The sequence below is a fragment of the Amblyomma maculatum genome, chromosome 11, assembly GCF_055883805.1.
Source record: "Amblyomma maculatum isolate TAMU_Amacu chromosome 11, ASM5588380v1, whole genome shotgun sequence".
In the NCBI taxonomy this organism is placed as follows: domain Eukaryota; kingdom Metazoa; phylum Arthropoda; class Arachnida; order Ixodida; family Ixodidae; genus Amblyomma; species Amblyomma maculatum.
In genome coordinates this window covers 26,682,612-26,702,708 of record NC_139354.1, presented here as the reverse complement: position 1 = coordinate 26,702,708, position 20,097 = coordinate 26,682,612, and the positions used below count along the sequence as shown (strand labels likewise).

Genomic DNA, 20,097 nt, shown 5'->3' with positions numbered 1-20,097 from the left:
TAGGAAGGTTGGGCAGAGTTAGGTATGCCCTCTCTATCAAGGTGTACAAAATACCAAAGCGTCTTTTTTTATTTTTTCTTTATGAAGTCACTGCTGGGGGGGTTGTGGGTGACGAGCCACCCAGGAACACCCGGAACGACTTGTTGTCTTCGTTTGAGTTGTCTAGACTCTCGCGACAGCACGGCCCTGCTGCGAACGCTTTTGCTTGTGTTTTTCCCTGGTAGGAGCTTCGTCCCACCCTCTATGGGCAGCTCCCTCCAACGGCAGCTCCCTCCATGGGAAGCTGAGCTTCCCATGGGTGGATTAGAGAATGTATGCTGTTTACCTATAGTCACGAAGGCTGCTGCTTGTCACATCAGTCGTCATGGAAAACAGCAGCTCCATTACCGAAAGTCAAAAAAAAAGTGGGGGGGGAAAGGAAGGAAGTGGGGTGATAAAAAAAAATCGAACTGCGGTAAAAGAAGAAAAGTATTCCCCTCTCTATTTCCTTGCAGAATCGCAGCTAATGGCTCGGAAACCCTGCATCGCCCTCGTCCTCGGCGTCCTGGCGTTGACTGGCGCTGCGGCGAATTTCTGGGAGAGACCCGGCTGCCACAAAGTCGGTGAGTGCGCTAACGCCACCTCGTGAGAGTCCTTGGCTTTAATTACTTGCAGCAAAGGCGGAAGTATTTCGAACACCCAATCCGTGTTCACTATCTAAGCTGATCCGCAAAGATGTAGAGCGACACAAAAATTAATCAATAATTGCTATTCTCCCAATTGCAGCCATACGGCTGAAAAGTACAACTGTACGTTTCTAGAATATTCACCGATTGTCGCTTTCTTATAATCGTCTATCACCGCACTGAAAATAGTGGTTTGACAACCTTTATTCTAACGTCGTCCCCATTTTAAGAATATTATTTCAGCAGCTCTTAGTCAGCTCTTAGCTGCCCTGGCAAGCTTAACTCGCTGAGCTGCCGTCTTGGCCTGGCGTATAGCTGAGGACTCCTTAAGTGCATAAAAAATTTTTTGAACGCCGAATATTTATGATAACGCAAATATTTTCTATCCGCGAGTACGGGAGCACTAAGTTAGATCACTATCACTTCTGTACAAGGCGTGAGTGAACTTTTCGTGCCAGTAATTTCTTTTCTCTGTGTTGGCACTCGAGACGTGGCATTGCGGATAGCTGGTGAGCTACGCCTAACTTATAAACAACGCTCATTCGGGCACCGTGTGTGGAGACGGTGGTCTTTTTATATCAAGTTACCGTTGCAGTGGTCTAGTGGTTCGAGCACGAGTTCATAGTGTGCGGGAAATTTCAACCACATAACCGTTCCCGATTTGCACGAACTTTCTCACGGCGTAGTGTTCTCCTGATCTGAAGCGAAATGCTCGGAGATATGGGTCCTCGACTTTAGCTTGCGTAGACACTAGAACATCTTGCGCCATACCGCTCTTTGGCCAAAGCTGCCTTTGAGTCATTGAAATTCATTACCATTATAACAACTAGCATCCCCATATAAGCGCGCAAGGACCCTTTGTGACCGGTATGGTCTCCCAAAAGTTTCCCTAGCAGCTCTGGGCCTTGTACTCACCGGAGAGCCGTCAAGCATGCAATTTTGTGAACAAGGCCTGCAAGCGGAGACAACAGAATAGACAGAAACGGCAAATAAAAATACGGGACTGCACTTAATCTGCTAAAAAGCGCAGATGGTGAAATCTATTTTATAGGACTGCTTTCACTAACTGCATCGCCACTGACAACCCTGTTATCATCATCACTATCGCTCCTGCCATCATTATCAACTAAATGAGACGTTATTGTCATTGCTACCCTACTGAAAACAAAGTTCTATGATGCAATAACCTCACACATTGTCAAATAAACTGCATAGAATCTCATACGGTGCCGTAATTATTGTAAAACATCTTCAACATTGTATGATAATGTGCTAAATCCTATGAGATTTGTGAGCGACTTTTAGCGATTTGTGTGATAAAACGTGCGGTTATTGCCTCATAGAACTTTTTTCACTGGGGTTCTGCATCATTATCACTATCACTAACTGCAGCGTCATTAACATCGCTACTACCATAACTATCACTAACTGCACCGTGATAGACATAGCTACTATCATTCTCACGCTATAATTACGACCGGTTTATCACGAGCCCGGATAGGAGTAGTGGCTGGCGTCCTCTGATAAGGATCGGAAGAATAGGGGTTTGATTCCCGATGGGGACAGATTATTGTTTTTTTGTTAAGTGTAAATTCGTGCGGACATTTCCTGCGAACTTTTCCTACGGACTTTCAGCAGCCCATATGAGCCTAGAAAGGCTTACGCCTTAGAGAGTCAATCCTAACTCGGTATGTTCAATGGAAACTACTGAGAAGACAAACTCCTACGACAACAGAATAGGAAGTGGGCTGTTGGCAGAGGCATTCTGTGTCGCTCTACGAAGAAGAACGTAGCGAGCACAGTTCATGGAGGACATACCGACGGAATGTCCCCTTGGCAGTACAGAGGAACGGCATCATGTGATGATAGCCTACAGCGAAATTCAGCCTCGGGCCAACATGGATTCACTATCGGCAGCACTTGGCTTTAAAGAGACTTGAGACGGAAGCGTTGCGCTCAAGGTGACGAAGCGTCGGTTTGAACATTGGCGGCATAAGACGTCGTTGCAGACATTTCTTCCCGTTGGACCTCAAGTGACTCTGGCGCCTTTAAAAGGACAGAACACTGTATATTAAGAGACCAACTTTTTTTTTTAGGCGCAATGGGGAGCTTCCTGCCTCGAATGGTCGATTCCGTAGCGGTTTTCTTAGAAACACTGAAGAAACGAGTTTTTCTATCAATGCATGCTCCCGTGTTTATGTAGTTCGATGCTGGAAACTATGAGTACTGACCGCGATGCATAGAAAAAATGATACATCGAAAACTAATATAAATCTCACCCGCAAGAAGAAATTAGACCTTTTTAGTTTCTATTTGAATTTCTACGTGTGGAATTCTTACATCTGAGTTTTTGCGTACAGTGAGGCGTACAAAGAACGTACAAGGAAGCCATTTTCTAGCCATTGTCATCGCTTCATCCAGGAAATTGAAAACAGTGTGGTGCCATCTAGTACCACGCGCCAAAAGTACATCATAGATGGTTTTCGCTTACGGACGCACCGGAGAGAGTGCAAAATATAATAAAACAAGGTGAGCGTTCTTCAAAGAATAGATAAAACCATGCACTTCCAAAAACACATTTTCCCCAGATGCGGTCACGTGGGTTAAAATGATAATGACAGCGTTTCGTCGCGAGGAGACTTGACAATTTTAGTCGTTTATATGTGATTTTCAGGGCCAAATTAAAATTAAAAGTCAGCGTTTTTTCGATATAGTAGTAGTAGAAGTAATAAAAGACTTTATTGGGGCGCAACACTTAGGCGCCTAATACATCGATGGCTTGCTGGACGAGCAGGCGCTGTTCTTCTTCACCCTCAGCACCAAGCCAGTCCACACAGGTCCAGATAGTATGGGAGGAGGTGGGAAAGAATCCCGATTGCAATGCAACCGGGCATAAAAATAGGCAGTGTGAAAGGTTGGCTTAAAGGGAAGGGAAGTTGAGGCATGATGGATCACGACGGAATACACTCATAACCCCTGCACGGCTAAATAGTAGTATCCATAGTTTACGAGGGAATTCCTTTTCATTTCCGCCATAATCATAATACATATTGCGGCTAGTGTTCTGTCTCTTTAGAATTTGGGGAGAACTTTTTTTTGTTTTTTATTTTTGCTTGCCTGCGTAGTTTACGTCGCTGTCTTCCCGTTAGGAAGGGCAACCATTATTACCATCACCGTCATCAAGCAGATGATGGAGATGACAATGATGATCATGGGGTATAAGCAATGTTCATTGAAATTTAACCACCCACCCAGGTCCCCCTGCGGCTCATATTCATCTCCGTTCTTGTGGAAACCAACACTGATTTCCTTTACGAGCTCAGTTTTACGATTACTTCGGGCTCTCCTTGTCTGCGCCCCTCGGAGTCGTTAATCGGACATGGCTGCGCAAAGCGGCACGTTCAAGCTCCGGAAGGGTGCTTTAACAGCGTTGGAAATTGGTGACGCTGATTCGTTTTAGCCGTTCTCTTTGCGCTCTACTTCTTCTCATCTAGTGTTCGTTTTTCAGTCTTGTGTAACGGCATCAAACGGATGCACTATTTATCTGCTTTTTCTCAGTCGCTTTCCCTGTTCGTTCACGTGGGCAGAACAAGCGCACCAAACGACGGCCCGTTTCGGCGAAAGGCTGCGGTCATGGATTCGCAGTCTTGATTCTTTAGCGAAGCGAGCTTTTTTTGCACCCAGCCCGAATTGGTGCGCGACCGCTGTGGCCGGGCAACAGGTTGGTGGATAGACGTCAAGTAGGTCCCTGTTGAAGCGTTGTGGCGACGGTGCCACCAGGTTTGTTTTAAGACGAAAGTGTTTCACCTATGAGTGCCGTGTGCAGAAAGTGCGATTATAAAACGCCATTCACAATGGCAAGGCAAAAAAATCTCTCTTCTCCACCAGGAAGGGAGCAACCATCCCACTGATCCCCAGCCGGACGCTCAAAACTACTACTCCACGCCGGCTCGTGAGAAACAGATCATAAATCTTCTTATCTTGTGAAAGGATGATAGTAGCGATAGCAATGTTGATGATAAAAATGGCGATGACATTGACTATGCAGGAAATGAAAACATTCCAGTAAAGTGACCTTCACCCTTTCTGCTCTTAAGCGCACGTAAGCGCAGTTTTCTAATTTTTCTTTGTCTTCATATTCGCTTGACCAATATTTAGAATTTAAAGGCACTATGCAGAAATTCGGTCTGTGCAGTTACAGATTTCGGTAACTTCTTTAATAGACCGTAGCTTTATAGCTAGAACTTAAACCTACTCGTATAAAAGGCTCCCCTGTTCACTTTTGTCAGACCGATCCCCCACCCGTTTCGTACTACCACGTCCTGCTTATGATTGTTTCTTAGCTTCGTTATCGGTGAGCCCTATACGTATGGCACCGGGTTATTGACAATACCATTCTCGAATTCTGAATTAATGCTCCCATAGTCTACTAAAATATGCCGAACTGGCCTCTGACATGTACCACGCATTGTCGGAGAATTGTGCATTCGTGCATTCGTCTGTTCTCGCCATGCTTTCCTCGTACTAATGCAACCCTCCTTCTCATATTTTTCATGGCTGCAAAGTTCCGGATGGTTTCCATGGTAACCATCCACCGATTGCGCTTACTACTAGCACCGCAAAACCGACGAGAAATCTAGCAACAAGAACTTGACTGCGTGGATTAACTGCAAAATACCAAAATTACCATTATACAAAACTAGCCTGAATGCGTGTTCGATAATGGGTTCTTTGGCGTGTCGGGAACGATGTCTCGGCTATAATAACACGTTAACCTCTACTACATGCTCAAACGCGCAGTATTTATCAAAATCAAAGATTCGTACACTTTATATTTTAAACTTTTTGGCTCGTGTACCTTCAGGTGAAGCCTTATGTAAAGCACAACCTATATAAAAAAAAAGCTTAAGATGTTTTTGATTCATGCGAACCTCGCAATGCATTTGTTGTGACATTTATAACCAATTATTTGTGAAGAATGAAACGTCTGCCGCGAACGCCCACTAGGCCTCAAAGGAAATTTGAGAATCGCGGCGAAAAACATTTCCACGCATACAATTTACGTAAACGCACCACAGTGGGCGGTGTAATGTTAGGCGAAAGCTCATGTCAAGGGTGGCCTACAGGTACAGAAACATTCGTTTAACATGTCCCTTATCATACGAACTTTTTAACTTTTGTTGTGAGATGTTTGTGTTCCATTTCTCGGGCATCGAAAATGAAACCTCATTCGCGAACGCCTACGAGGCCGTAACGAGCGCAGCGTAAAAGCTTTTGCGTTTGTAATTGATGCGCGCGCACGTTGCTCATGCGGCATGTAAAATGCGCGCAGAATCCAGTTACTAGCCTTTGTTTTTAATTCCTCGTTTTCATAACGCAGACGCCAGCCTTGCTCAGAAGGGCGAGAACTTCTTTGCCTGCGAGTTCGGGAAAATAGAATTACACAACGAGGGCAACGAAACCCGAGCCCGTACAATTAAATTATAGCTAAAGGGGTTCGTTTGGACGATTGGTACAGACTCATTCCGCGGTCGTACCTATCTTTTTTTTCTCAGCCCTCCATCAAAAGCGCACGCGTTCGTAAATTTTGCAAACAAAAATTGCCCATCGGTTCATCTCTTTCCCTTCTCTTTGTTTCACCTGACGATTCTTTTTTTTTTTCCCTGCAAATTTCTGCTTAGTCAGGAAGCGGTTGAAAAGACACAGGTCCGATACGTAGCGAAAACTGCAAAGGATTCCGCGAGTGGTCCAAGTAAAAGTGCAGAGGAACAGATTAGATTAAGTAAAGACTGCCCACAGCCTAAATTATGCTGGGAAAAAAAGGTTTGGACAAAGAAAAAAGTAGGTTTTGCATAATGCCACCGCTTCTAAATACAGATGGACGGCGGAAACTGTGAATTGCGTCGTCATGAAAAATCCACTTGCCGCAGAATACTCCTTTCACGTCTTCGATTGTCTCAACTTGTTCTGTGCCCGTGACGTAAAGTGCAACGCTAGCAGAAAATAAAAGTTTCCAGAATCAGCCTGCCAACTATTCGCTGATGGTTAGATGAAAACATCGTTTAGTGTGGTTAATCAATACATGGAAACAAGCGGTTGGTACATTTATTTATTTGCCATCAAAGGGCATAAGCACCCACAAAACAATTTATTTGCAGAGCCATTGCTGACACGCAAACGCTAATTGATAAGCAAGAAAATATTTTAGCTATTAACTAATAATATTTTTGAAAATGCATTCGGCCATACAAATAATAATCCATAAATAACTGCAATAAAGTAATGCCTAATCCATTAAATGCAGCGACTCGGTGCAAAATTTCGGAAAATAAATGCGTCTATGTAAATGATGCCATGTTTTCTTTCTTTTTTTTTTTCAACAGCGTAGAAAGCTGGGCTAGCTGGAGAAAATTCCCGGCGAAATTTTGTTAGCGCGTGTCCTGTTTCCTAGTTCTATGTGCCTGTAAAATTTGCGCTGGAACATTTTTTTTTTTTTCAAGATTCATGACCATGCCCTCAAAAGCAACAGCTTACAATATGCAATGTGAAATGCGCTTGCAAAGCTGGCGTTCAGAGACATTGAAAGCATGCTGCTGTTGAGTGCTCTTATTATAAACTACCACAAGAAGCCTTCCGGCCCCTCATATCACAATAGCTTTCTAGCCTCTTTTCGCGCCCTGCAATTCCAGCCTTGACTCGCAGCGAGCGGCTACACTTCTTTCGTGCACTTGCGAGTAGGACCGCGCGCGCACACAATGAAAACGAGGATGCCATGACGCGAGCAGGGTGCGTACCAGTCAACAATTGGCCAGGGGTAGGCAACTCTCGCTGTTCTCTGCTTCAACAACTTCAGCGCACATAGTGAACGGAAGGAAGGTGATGTTTAAAAAGGCACGACTCCCTGCGCACACATGCAGCGTGACAAAATGGGGAGTTTCCCGAATTGTCTACGGCATTGTATGAGGCAATAACCTCACATTTTCTCACACAATCTCACTCAATTCGCATAAGAAATCACATACAGATCGCATATAATTGCATAAGGTCTTATAGTCTCTTGTGCATTATCATAAATTATGCGAAATATTTTATGATAATGACGTCCACCGTATGAGAGTCTATGCTTTTTGATGAGATTATGTGAGGGTATTGCCCGGTAGAACTTTTGGTTTTTCAGTAGCATCAGGAAGATCCCCTTTTTTTCCCGCGGTGCTTCGAATGGCGCTCGATGACCGAGATTCTTTTTCTTTTGATATCGCTTCCATGACAACGATAGAACGCTGGAAAAGACTTTCTTCCGGCTGCTATGAAAGGAATAGGCACCAGAAACTTAAATATGGGGCACAACGCTACTTGGAAGATTCCTACTCCTGACATGGCCGACTAGCACCCCCGGCTACGTGCCCGGACAGTATTTCAGAAATGGCCGTCAGAGGAGAGGAGTGGGGTAGTGGGCACAAACTTAATTTCGCTTCCAATTCGGTCAGACGTCGCATATAATGCACACACGCGCACGCATGCAATGACTTAAACGCTGGCTTCACCGTCTACGTGAGCAGCAGGCTGAAGCATTGGATGCAGGAAAATTAAATATAGGAAAAGCACCGGCTAATAAATGGAGTAAAGAAACAGAATGCAGAGGTGGCTTCACTTGGGCGACTAGGAATTTTTATGAGTTCTCTCAAAGGAGGACTGCTCCTGAATGATACTAGGCCTGATTTCATACCTCGCTGGCACTACGTCCCTATCATGTGGTGTACTTTTTGTAGAGACAATGAGTAACAGTCTGTCTGGAGTGTGGGGTATAGATAAAAAAAAAGTACTCTAACAGGATGCTTTTCTTGAAGCAAAATTTAATATTAACGAGAGCACCGGAAGGGGAGTGCAACCCGTCAAAATGTGCTGATGCATATACCTTATTACCGAATTGGGGATCGAGTCCTACACAAAATACATTAAAATACATTGGGTGTACCCGAAGCCGCGCCAGCTGCGGCTATTAAATTCGACCCTTCCTTCTTTTTCTGCTCATACCAAAACGGACTCATTTATATCAAGTGCAGCCCCCTGGTCGTCTTTTTATTATACGGCATTTAAATCAATCAGGCTAGCAGCTTACCGGTATCGGTCAAGAGGAAAGTATACAACAGTTGCATCTTACCTGTACTCAACTATGGGGCTGAAACGTGGAGGCTATAACCAAGAGGGTTCTACTTAAGTTGAGGACAACCCAGAGGGCTATGGAACGAAAAATGGTAAGGGTAACATTAAGAGATAGGAAGCGTGCAGAGTGGGTCAGAGAAATAACTCAAGTTACCGACATTCTAGTGGAAATTAAGAAGAAGAAATGGACATGGGCAGGACATGTAGTGCGAAGAGAGGATAACCGATGGTCGCTTAGGGTAACAAACTGGATTCCAAGGGAAGGAAAGCGTAGCAGGGGGCGGCAGAAAGTTAGGTGGGCAGACAAGATTAAGAAGTTCGCAGGGGTCAAGTGAATGCAGCTAGCACAGAACCGGGTTAAGTGGAGAAATATGGAGAGGCCTTCGCCCTGCAGTGGGTATAGTCAGGCTGATGATGATGATGATTTAAATCAATAATCAATTAGCCAGTCAATAAGTCAAGGGAGCAATCCGTCAGCCAATTTGCCAATTTTGCCAGTTTGTCAATCAACCAATCAATCAATCAATCTGTCGACCATTCACTCAGCCGTTTGTTAAATGAATAAGTAAAGAAGTCAGTCAGTCAGTCAGTCAGTCAGTCAGTCAGTCAGTCAGTCAGTCAGTCAGTCAGTCAGTCAGTCAGTCAGTCAGTCAGTCAGTCAGTCAGTCAGTCAGTCAGTCAGTCAGTCAGTCAGTCAGTCAGTCAGTCAGTCAGTCAGTCAGTCAGTCAGTCAGTCAGTCAGTCAGTCAGTCAGTCAGTCAGTCAGTCAGTCAGTCAGTCAGTCAGTCAGTCAGTCAGTCAGTCAGTCAGTCAGTCAGTCAGTCAGTCAGTCAGTCAGTCAGTCAGTCAGTCAGTCAGTCAGTCAGTCAGTCAGTCAGTCAGTCAGTCAGTCAGTCAGTCAGTCAGTCAGTCAGTCAGTCAGTCAGTCAGTCAGTCAGTCAGTCAGTCAGTCAGTCAGTCAGTCAGTCAGTCAGTCAGTCAGTCAGTCAGTCAGTCAGTCAGTCAGTCAGTCAGTCAGTCAGTCAGTCAGTCAGTCAGTCAGTCAGTCAGTCAGTCAGTCAGTCAGTCAGTCAGTCAGTCAGTCAGTCAGTCAGTCAGTCAGTCAGTCAGTCAGTCAGTCAGTCAGTCAGTCAGTCAGTCAGTCAGTCAGTCAGTCAGTCAGTCAGTCAGTCAGTCAGTCAGTCAGTCAGTCAGTCAGTCAGTCAGTCAGTCAGTCAGTCAGTCAGTCAGTCAGTCAGTCAGTCAGTCAATGATTCAATCACTCGTGCAGGGCATACCCGTCGCGTGAGCATCCCGGACTGCTTGGAATTCGACATCACGACCAATGCGTGCCGGGGCTTCTGCACCTCCTATTCGATCCCGTCGCCCGAGTTCACGCTGCGCATGAACCGCAATCACAGGGTCACCTCGTTCGGACAGTGCTGCAACATCATGGACACTGAGGACGTGAGTGGTTCAGTCTCTCTCTTTCTTTATCCTTCATTATTTAGCATAGGGAGATGGTTTTTCTTCACTAGCTGTGATGCCATCAAACCGAAGGTAAATTGGTGGCCCGAGACCAAGGCAGCTGTGAGAAAACATGAAGCTGCAGCTAAAAGTTAGCTGAGAGTGGGTAACTTTTGTATACCAATTCTGAACTTATAATTCTGATTCTCCACTAGATACGGTACAAATGGTTTCGGATAGTTATGCGTTCAAGCCTGACATCAGCAACGAGATAGCTTTGGGGCTGGCAATGCAAGCATATTTATGTGTGTGGGTGTAGACCTTTGTTTATGTTCCCAACGAGCTCCTGAGCCGTTACAATGCCACGCCTCGTGAATTCTTCGTTTGATGTTCATCGCCTAGCAGTAAACGTCCCAATAATTTAGAACTAGCCAGTGTTTCACCAGTATAGCTGACAGTTGCGCTGTGGGTGTGGCGATACGTGCCTAACCATCTATATTGGAATTGCAGTCTTTATGTCCCACAGAGCGACGCGATGACGCAAGCGTGAGGGGAGCCATGGGGGGACTGATAAAGTGGACTGAGGCGAACCGTCGACCATATAGTGTGAACAATGGAAAGAAACCTGGCTACATTATCATGTGTGATGTAACTAAATTGCATACATAAATCGCATGACGCAGTCGGTTATTATTGTTATTAAACAATATTGTTGCAGGCAGGACGTACAATACTTCCTGGCCTATAATCCCGCTTTTTCACGTTTTTCTCAAAACTTGATGAAAATTGCAAGCCCCCTCCTCTTCTCGTCCCTTTCAGTCCCACAAAAGCCCGCCACATTAATAGGGGCCTGAAAAAAATAGGAACCTTTTGGTCTAATTGGAAAAATTTCGCTTTACGCTGCGGAAAATCACTGCGTTTCAGTTATAATGAGTGATAGCCAAACAATTCTTCTTCAGGAATGCAGCCATCAATTCGGGACGCAAGATGACTCCAACAGGCTGAGTATATTCTTCGCACACCACCTTTTCAACGCGTGTGCAGAGCAGGTACACCTTCCACACCCTATACTCACCTCGAAACCCAGCCGGGTTTGTAAAGATGTCTAATATTTCGAAGGTAATATTGTAACTGCTTATGTCAAGGTCGAAGGCAACGATTAAAAGAGACAGGGATTGCACTTAAATAAACTCTTTATTAGACTGATTTTCACCCGCAAAATGAGTAACTCGGTGGCGGCTAGCAGGAAGCGTGCTCAGCGGTTGCCGAACTACGAATGCGCCGCTGCGTTCGGCAACGCTCAATTTAAACTTGGCAAAGAAACATTTAGGTATAAAGCTGCCACAGGTAACTGTTTCCGGAGCCCTCCACTACGGCGTCTCTCATAGTCATAGTCGCTTTGGGAAGTTATACCCCATTATACCAAACCAAACCAAAACAGTCCGGAACACTGTGGAAGCAGGTGTGAGTAGAACAATCTGGACTAATATGGAAGCAGACGCGAGCGGCTGTAGTCGTTCGAGATACAACTCGAAGCATCTTGTGCGACCAAGAAAAGCCGCGCCCGGCGGCTTTGAGCGCGCACAAATGGAATAAATTGATCGTGACATTGCCTAGATCATTCTGCGTGTTACAAGCAAAGTGATAAGGCCACATGTATGCGGCTGTTGGCAGCAACGAATAAAATTACGGTGGGTCGCGACAATATTCTCATTAAAAAAAATTTAAACTTGCCGATAAAAGCGGGAAACACCAGTTTCTATACTACTGCAAATATATTCTAAGGACGATACTCCTTAAAGGAAACTTCGGACGCAGCTATTTGACCGTTTTTACGATATATTGAGGCAACCAGTTTGAGAGATGCATGTGTGAATGTATGTGCAGTTACAAAGCACTCTTCAGAGATAGATAGATAGGTTTATTGAAATGAAAGGCCGAGAAGTTGGCCGGAATGATGAACGCGCGCGCTGTCCCGTCGGCGCATTTTTGTCACTGCCCTTTTTCTTTTTCCACGTTAGTTGCAATGTCGCAGTATAACATAAATACTCAACATTGTACTATATCCCAGATTCTTGATGTGTAGAAGTTCCGTACGGTTTCGTAGAGAATTGTTTTAATCAAGTTTTGAGTCTTGATCCCTACAATCGGTGGTGGAGTCTGTACCTGAAATTGCAGCAACAAAATCTGCCTAAATTATTCCTCCGCAGGAAAAGGATATTGTGCATGCCGATTGTACTTACCCGGATGTGGCTGCTGGTCCCTTAGCAGTTGTCATCGCTTGAGAGACTAAGTTTCTCTCTCAAGGTTAACATTGAGGAAACAATATGGAGTCCCCCGAGGAATCAGTCTTTTCTTGCTTAATGTGCATTCTTTAAATAATTTTCTGTTATTTCCCTTTGAGAAACAGGGCCGGCGATATTTTAACTTCATTCCTGCAATATCGGAGTTATTTTTCGGCGATCACCGCCGAATTCACGCGAAGTGGCCACAGCCTGCTCGTCCTGTTCGGTGGATCATTCCGACCCCTCCTCTTTCCTTCCCCGATGATTGCAGCGGCACCGGCGTATTCGGTTGTTCCCCGTATGACCAGGAACTCTCACGGAGCGCCAAATGGGCCAGCTAGGCTAATACACCTTTACTGCATACCAAACAGCGCACGAATCGGGCGAGCCATAAATGCAGCGCTCGCGGCGTCACCGATTGCGACATCCATATGACGAGCGCGAGCCGGACATACCCGCAGGTTGATGCGCATTCCTCGGCGGAGACCCCATCCCCGGCAGCCGTGAAGAAAAAAGAATAATCAAATAAAATAGCAGTGGAAATGCGATCGCGGTCTATGCCGCGTAGGGACACAGCAGTCCTGTCGCAACGCTTCGAAAACCAGCGAACTGTCGCAGGCGGGGGCTGCATCAGCTGTGTTGGCCCAGCGCTGAAGCTGAACCAGTAGGATCCGGTGAGCTTTAGTGAACCCTCCGCTAGCCACCGGCTTGCCCACCTGCCGCCTCCATGGTTGTGGTACGCATTATGAAAGCGCCTAGGCTTTCATACTGGAGAGATTATCCGCTCGATGAGGCTAGCGCGCGTAGGAGACGAGATAGGCATCGGTCACTAACGGTGCTTCCTTCGTGTCATGTATGGGTGTTCCAGGAATTCAGAATTGATTAGCCGGTCACGTTTTGGCATCATTCCCGGTGCTCTATAGCTTGCGGTCAGTATGAGTGTACCAGAGAGCGTGGGCATTACGTCATTGCGCAGCTGAGAAGGGTGAGCTGACTTTTACGAAGCAGTGACGAATAACACCTGTCCCTGGCACCCCGAGGGTGAGGTATTTTTGCCAGATGTTGTAAAAAAGTGTGCCCTCAAAGCAACGTTCATTTTATGTGTGGCGTCACAGCGTTATTCTGTACGAAATCGTCCTACGCTGCGGAAAACGGACACCGTCGCAAATATGTAACACCAGCCCGCGTGTTGCAATCGGCATGTCAAAGCCCACTCGACGCGAGAGCCGTACTCCGTCACTGGTCTGCGAAATGGCGGCCCTCGTGTGAGCCGTTACTGCAGCATGGTTTTTACGAAGAAAATAATTGTCACCAAGGAACGCTTGGACGGGGACATTTTAACTTTGCGTCATCTATGAAGAGTACACAGCATCGGGCTCTGTGTAGACATAGGGTAAGAGCGAAAGCTCTGAGGCCGTTGTCCGACCATCGCCAAGTCAGTCGCTAGGGCTACAGTGGCGGATTGCTTAAGGCCGTTCGACGCAGAAAGCAGTCAAGCAATTGTGAAATGATACAGCGGGCACTATGCACTACCCGTCATCACTTATCGTACTAATATAATGCTTAGGCGCCTCTCCATGCGCCATGCGGCCTGCCTGTTGGGGTACCGTTTCATTGCAGGACACCTTACTAAGCTTTCGAGGAACAACAGGCGTCGTGAGTGAAGGTTTGTGAAGGTCGCGAGAATTGACACCATGCTCACAGTACCAGCTTGTAGCGATATTTCATCTTTGATTGCTTGCCAAACAAGGGTTTGGTGAAACGTCCTTGCGGCATGTATACCAAACAAGCTGCTCGTAAAAGAAACCTACCCAAGAGCCTAAAAGACATTTTCGTGGTTTTCCGTTTGCGAGATAGATAAAACACACTTTTGTTTCACTTCCCTGCGGACTGAAAGGATAATGCTCTGCTCATCTATGAACCTACAAGTTCGTTACTGTGTGGTGCGAGGCGACGTCACTGTTGACGTCACCGTCGTCGCTAAGCCGACTCCCATGTCAGCTACAACCTTTATCTCCTTCCCCAATGGGCGTAATCAGACGTCTCGGAGTGTCCATGTACACCTAAACGAAGTAGAGGTGGCCACGCCAGGTAAGGATTGCGCGCTCTGCTTCCTGCCGGTTACGTCATGGCCTCAATCGTCTTACGCCAGCATTCGCTAAGAACCGGACTGTACCCAAGTGAGGCGATTTTCTCGAGTTACTGGGAACTTGCGCAATACGGTTTGGCCTAGTAGTTGAGTACTTAGCCGGCCTCAGCAGTACTTTCGAGGCGTGAATTTGCAGGTTCGATTAAATAGAAGGGGCTTTAAATGCATCTTTGCAGACACCGTAACATGAAAAAAGTAGAGTGACATTGTAGATTCGTTCATTCAACTAACATGGCAGGAGACTGGCTTTTAGTTTATATGTGAATACTTCCCACGTATTTTCACAGCAACTCTAAGCAGAACTTCGCGAGAGTGCTTATACGGCTGGAAAAAAAAAAAAAACCTCAATATCGTCTTCACACATCTACTTACTCTAACTTTAATTTGCTTTATAGCCTGGGCTTTCCTAAGACTTGTTTGTGTTTGCCTAGACCTTCGTTTTCGGATGTCGTGTGTACTTTTTCTCGTGCTTAGTTGTTGCGTCCTCGTTCACTGAAGAACTTTACTCTAGCCGCCGCCTCGTCAACGTACCGCAAAAGTTCCGCCGTTAATTCATGACGCAAGTCAAGATATTTCACTAAAGTTTTTTGTTATGTACTCAAGCTATGCTAGACAGTAATTATGGGCAAGCAGACATGGCTACGTCACAACACGACTGCAAAAATTACGAACGAAATAAAGCAATTGCAAAGTCCCCAAAAATAAGAAAGGATTAGAAAGACACCATGAAAATTTAAAAATAAAGAAGATCCAGCCCTCAAACTAATTCTCCCCATGAGCTGCTCTGAACAAGCAAGGAGTCTGTAGATGAACGTGAACGTGCAATAAGACTGAAAGCGCATAGGCATATGTAAAACACGCCACTCATCGATCATTTATTCAGTAACCCAATCGATCAATTAGCAGTCCGTTTACTTCCATCCGTTGCTTAAAGACAGCGAACATAAAAAAAATACGTCAGACGAATAAACGACTACTAATCCTGCCAGGTAAATTTCAGCCGTAAGTACAACCATATAGAAAACGGGAATATGGCATATCAATATCAGCAGGAATAGTTTCTGTTCATATCTGCGTAAACAAGTTGAAAAACCAGGTTCTAAATGCTTAAAAGCTGGAATTTTCAAATATTGTTGCAGGGCACACTTATTTCAATAAACAAATTATATGTATAGACAAATGCATTCTTTATGCTCCAACGAAGTAATTTGAGCTTCCGCCTTTGTAGCAGTCTATGTGCAGTGAGACAGAGTCAACAAAGGAGGCGAGGTGCTTTCATTTCTACACACAGGAATGGCTGCAAAACAAATGCGATGGCGATTGCTCAGAGATAGACGAAATTCACTCACAGTTTTAACACTCGTACCTCTTATGTACTGCGTAAGCGACCATCGGGGTCGCAGGTGGTCGCTGGTTGAGGTCTGTACCCTCGCAGGAGGACTGCACCTGGTGCATCCTCCCTTCCATCTGACAAGGCAAGGTCAGTGGCCTCAGGCATTCAAGCCAGGTCTCTGCACTATCTCAGTGCCGCGACGGCAGTGTTGGTGTGCAGTCGATTCCGGGAGATACAATTGTTCATTGGAGACGCTTGTATAAGCATTCTACACGAACGAATAAAGCGACTGAGGAATTTTCGAGAAGGGCCTGAAATGCGTTTGTGCGTCTGTATGCAGTACAAATTTCTTGCCTGGGCAGAAAAAATACTGGTGGGTCGAGGCATAGCTGCTCTTCCAAGAGACTTGGCTGGCTTGGTAGTAAGGCGTGCAAGCACACCGAAGTGAGAAATACGGGCAGCAAACTTTTTGTGGCAGTGTGAATATAGACTGGAGAGGCTGAGAAGAAAGGTGTGTCCGGGGGAGTATTCCGAGTTTGCATCGTTTTCAGAAGTGTCGATCTTTTTCTCCGTATCTGCTCTAATCTTATTGGTGGAAACGCCGGAAGCGGAAGTCAAACCGACACCCTGGTCTAGTGTTTCCACCAATCAGTGGACTCGAGGTCGGGGAGTAAACGACGCAAACTCGGAATTCGGACCAAGGACGAAGGCAGGGGTGTACACTACAGGCTGGAATAGGCACGAAACAACAACAGCAACAACAACAACAACAAAAAGGGATCACATGGTGACTTCTTGGACTGAACCTTTATGAGCAAATGGAGCAAGCGAGGGCATGGAGTCACTAGTTTACGTAATCTCGGTGAATACAGGTCTACAGAATATCTGAAATGGCACAGTGAATGAGAGTTATGTGAGGCCATTGGTCTGGTCGTGAAGGCGATGTATTTTTGTGAACTGTATACGAGGCACGAACAACTTCGGCCAGTGCTTTGGAGAGGAAAGTATTGCCTCTACGATGGGCTCATGAAGGCAAGAAGTTTGGCTAGTTGGCTTTGGTTTAGTTCACTGAAAATTGCGCACAGAACAGGAATAAAAGGAGCAGACATGATATGAGCACTTTAACAACTGACCTTGTAATGCAAGTGGAGTAATATCTGCACCTGTCGTATTTTATGTGTGGTAGTGTTTGTGTAGGTTTCGATGGTTGTAGGTATGGCCCTTCCGTGTTGCTCCGCGTGCAGTGCACCGGACACGTAATACATGCATTGCTACACTGGTGAGAATACAATGAGCTCCGCGGAAAATGTGTATTTGGGTCAAATAAGTAGACATTTTGTGAAACGGAGCCTGATGAAGGAGCTGCTGTTTCATCCTAGGGACTCAGGTGTTCGATTACTGTGACGAATCTGTGGTCGGGAGTCAAGGACAGGGCCCTTGGTGGTCAATCTAAAGGAGAGGAAGAACTCGGAAGGGGTTGCAGGATGCCCAGAATAATAATTACCACTTGCTGAAGACCCTCCGATATGCTCTGATCTCGGATTACAGGGCTATTTTTGAAATTCGAACCTACACTGGGGCCTTGGGCTCGCTCGTTAAAGCGACAATAATCAAGTGAGCGGCACTCGAAAGACTCGTATCCTGGTAGCAACAAAGTAGACGAACCTTAAAGTGACAAAACGATTCAATCCATGCAATTATTCTAAAATTCTACGGATGTTCCTGGGCATGTTATGGTTGGTCAGGGTGCTGAGAACCCGTTTATGGCGGAGAAAATAGAACTGGAAAAATGTTTTCACGCCTTATGACGCCCACAACAGGAAAGATTGGTTGCCAGGATTTTGAATCTAATGGCGGTGCGTCATTGCCTCATTAAACCGCGTAAAAAGATCGCCGTCTTCACGTACAATTTGCTTGATGAATTGTCCACTGATGCAGAGACGTGCTTTCTGTTCCTTTTTTTCTTTTTTTCTATGAGCGTGACCCTATTATTAGAGCGCGGTACGCTATCATACAGGTCAGTATAAACTTTTGCTTCGTTTTCCTTTAGACGCCTGGAACACGCAAGCGAGTTACTAATTGATAACGAAATACAGCACTACAAACAAGATGACCAGTTCCATTGGTTTATGACCGCCAGTGTCCCTAGTTCGTCGCGCCTTACGTGGTGTCGTTCGTCGCGGGTTATACTTTGTGGCACGGGCAGAGGCTCTTTATTTTTCTTTCCTTTTGCATGCCTCGGCATAATATATGTCTGCTACAGAGCTGCGTATGCTTATCATCTTTGCTTCCTAATACCTTCTCCTTATTCCCTTTCATGTACATGCTATCTTACCCTTCACACTGCGCATTGCAGTCAATCAATATCGTCTTGTTGAGCTCCTCGCTCATCGCTTTCTGAATTATGCCTTAGTAACAGTAGCGACAAGAGGCCACAGACACTGACGTTGAATCGATATTCTTAAGAAGTGTGCTACATATCACAGCATGACATATTTTGCGAGGACGTATATCACTCATTTTCGACGCATATAACTGTATCGGATGATGAAATCCGTAGGTTGATAAATAAGCGAAAGCTACTCCTCGTGGCGATCCGGCTCAAGTCAAGCGCTTCATGTAAAAGCAAGTGTTCAGGGATTAAGGAGGATGAAGACGGGGAGGAAGAAGAAACTGGTAGGTGGGATATAACATCATGAACGGACTCAGGCATAGTGGAGGGCTTCGGTTTATTTTAAGCCAAGTTGTATTTATGGCCAACGCATGAGGCCCAGGGAAAATGACTGTTTTCTCTTCTAAGGCATATTGTTCATCTCTCAAGCTTGAGTGAAACCATGGATCAGGTAGGAAGGCTGAGGTGCGACTGGACATTGGTAGAGACAGCGCTACATGCTCGCGCAAGACGTCAGACAGAGAGGAAGGGCGGGCGGCATTCGACGGAGCCCGAAAGTGGTAGAATCTTCTAGCCGTTATGAATCTATTCTTTGCTTTAGAGAGTAGCATAAGCTAATATAGCGTAAAGTAATAAACCCAACAATTATCGCTTTGAAGCTTCCTCTGAGCAAAGACGTTAAACCTGCTAACTCTATTTCCATCCACCCAAACGTACACTCCTCCCCTCTTTTGTTTTTTCGCACAGGTTAAAGTGCAAGTCCGCTGCCTGGACGGTCACAAGGACCTCACCTTCAAGTCGGCCAAAAGCTGCGCCTGCTTTCACTGCAAGAAGAACTGACGGACCCGGCGGTTCCTCCTCGCCAGTTGGCGGGCCACACGAGCGCCACAATCTCCCTCACGTGTCTACGCTCTCGCTATCTCGTCTATTGTGTAACCCTTCAGACTTGCGGCTGCGGCTGCATCCTATCCCCAAAAGAAAAACAACAAAAAGGAGATAATAACGAATTCTTTAGTGCCTCCACTAAAGAAATGTTTTTTGAGAAAAGCAAGACTAGGCCAAAAACTTGACACTTTTTTCTTCTCACTGCGAGGCCACATTATTGTTCTGCCTTACATGGTGCGACACGTTTACACCATCATGTGTAAAACCTACTCATAACTAAACTGTTGTTCACTGATCCTATCCTCACACCTCCTAAGGAATCCATTCAAATATCTACTTAGTAGCACTTTTCTTACCACCAGCACAACTTTATAGCGTGTCTTTCTGCCTAATAATTATTTCTTGTATTGTACAATCCGCTTGTCTAATCTAAACCGATGTGCATGTTCTGTCGTCTTTTAGTGAACTAGAATTTGTCGATTCTTAAGGCTACCCTCGATTGGAAGGCGACCACTGAACAATTTACAATCATCCCATTCTTTCGCACTCCTTCCCAGTAGCGATGCACACAAATATTTTGATCGAATAAAGAATAATAATTCTTCTAAACAGCTGTCAAGTCGTGTTCTGGTACATTTCACCGGCTCAAATACGCCTGTGAACTTCTTCATTTTTACGCAGTATAGTACAGAAAGCTGCAAGGGCTGGGTAAAGAAGAAAATACTGCTTACCTTCCTTCACTATCCGACAGGCTAAAATGTGAAGCCCATGCTGTGAGG

General features: G+C 45.5%; 1 protein-coding gene across 1 annotated transcript; it reads left to right on the top strand.

The window, feature by feature from the left end:
* The first annotated feature begins 505 nt into the window (after positions 1-505).
* Positions 506-19,882, top strand: Gpa2 (Glycoprotein hormone alpha 2). The gene is made up of 3 exons (XM_084584494.1): positions 506-602; positions 10,099-10,274; positions 19,181-19,882. The coding sequence occupies exons 1-3, from the start codon at positions 506-508 to the stop codon at positions 19,271-19,273; spliced, it is 366 nt and encodes a 121-aa protein (XP_084440620.1). The 3' UTR covers positions 19,274-19,882.
* The last annotated feature ends 215 nt before the right edge of the window (positions 19,883-20,097 follow it).

Excerpts from the sequence above, each read along its gene's own strand:
- Gpa2 (XM_084584494.1), top strand. The coding sequence starts at position 506 with ATGGCTCGGAAACCCTGCATCGCCCTCGTCCTCGGCGTCCTGGCGTTG. Across the intron at positions 603-10,098 it reads ACCCGGCTGCCACAAAGTCG|GGCATACCCGTCGCGTGAGC; the intron begins GTGAGTGCGCTA and ends TCACTCGTGCAG. Across the intron at positions 10,275-19,180 it reads ACATCATGGACACTGAGGAC|GTTAAAGTGCAAGTCCGCTG; the intron begins GTGAGTGGTTCA and ends TTTTTCGCACAG.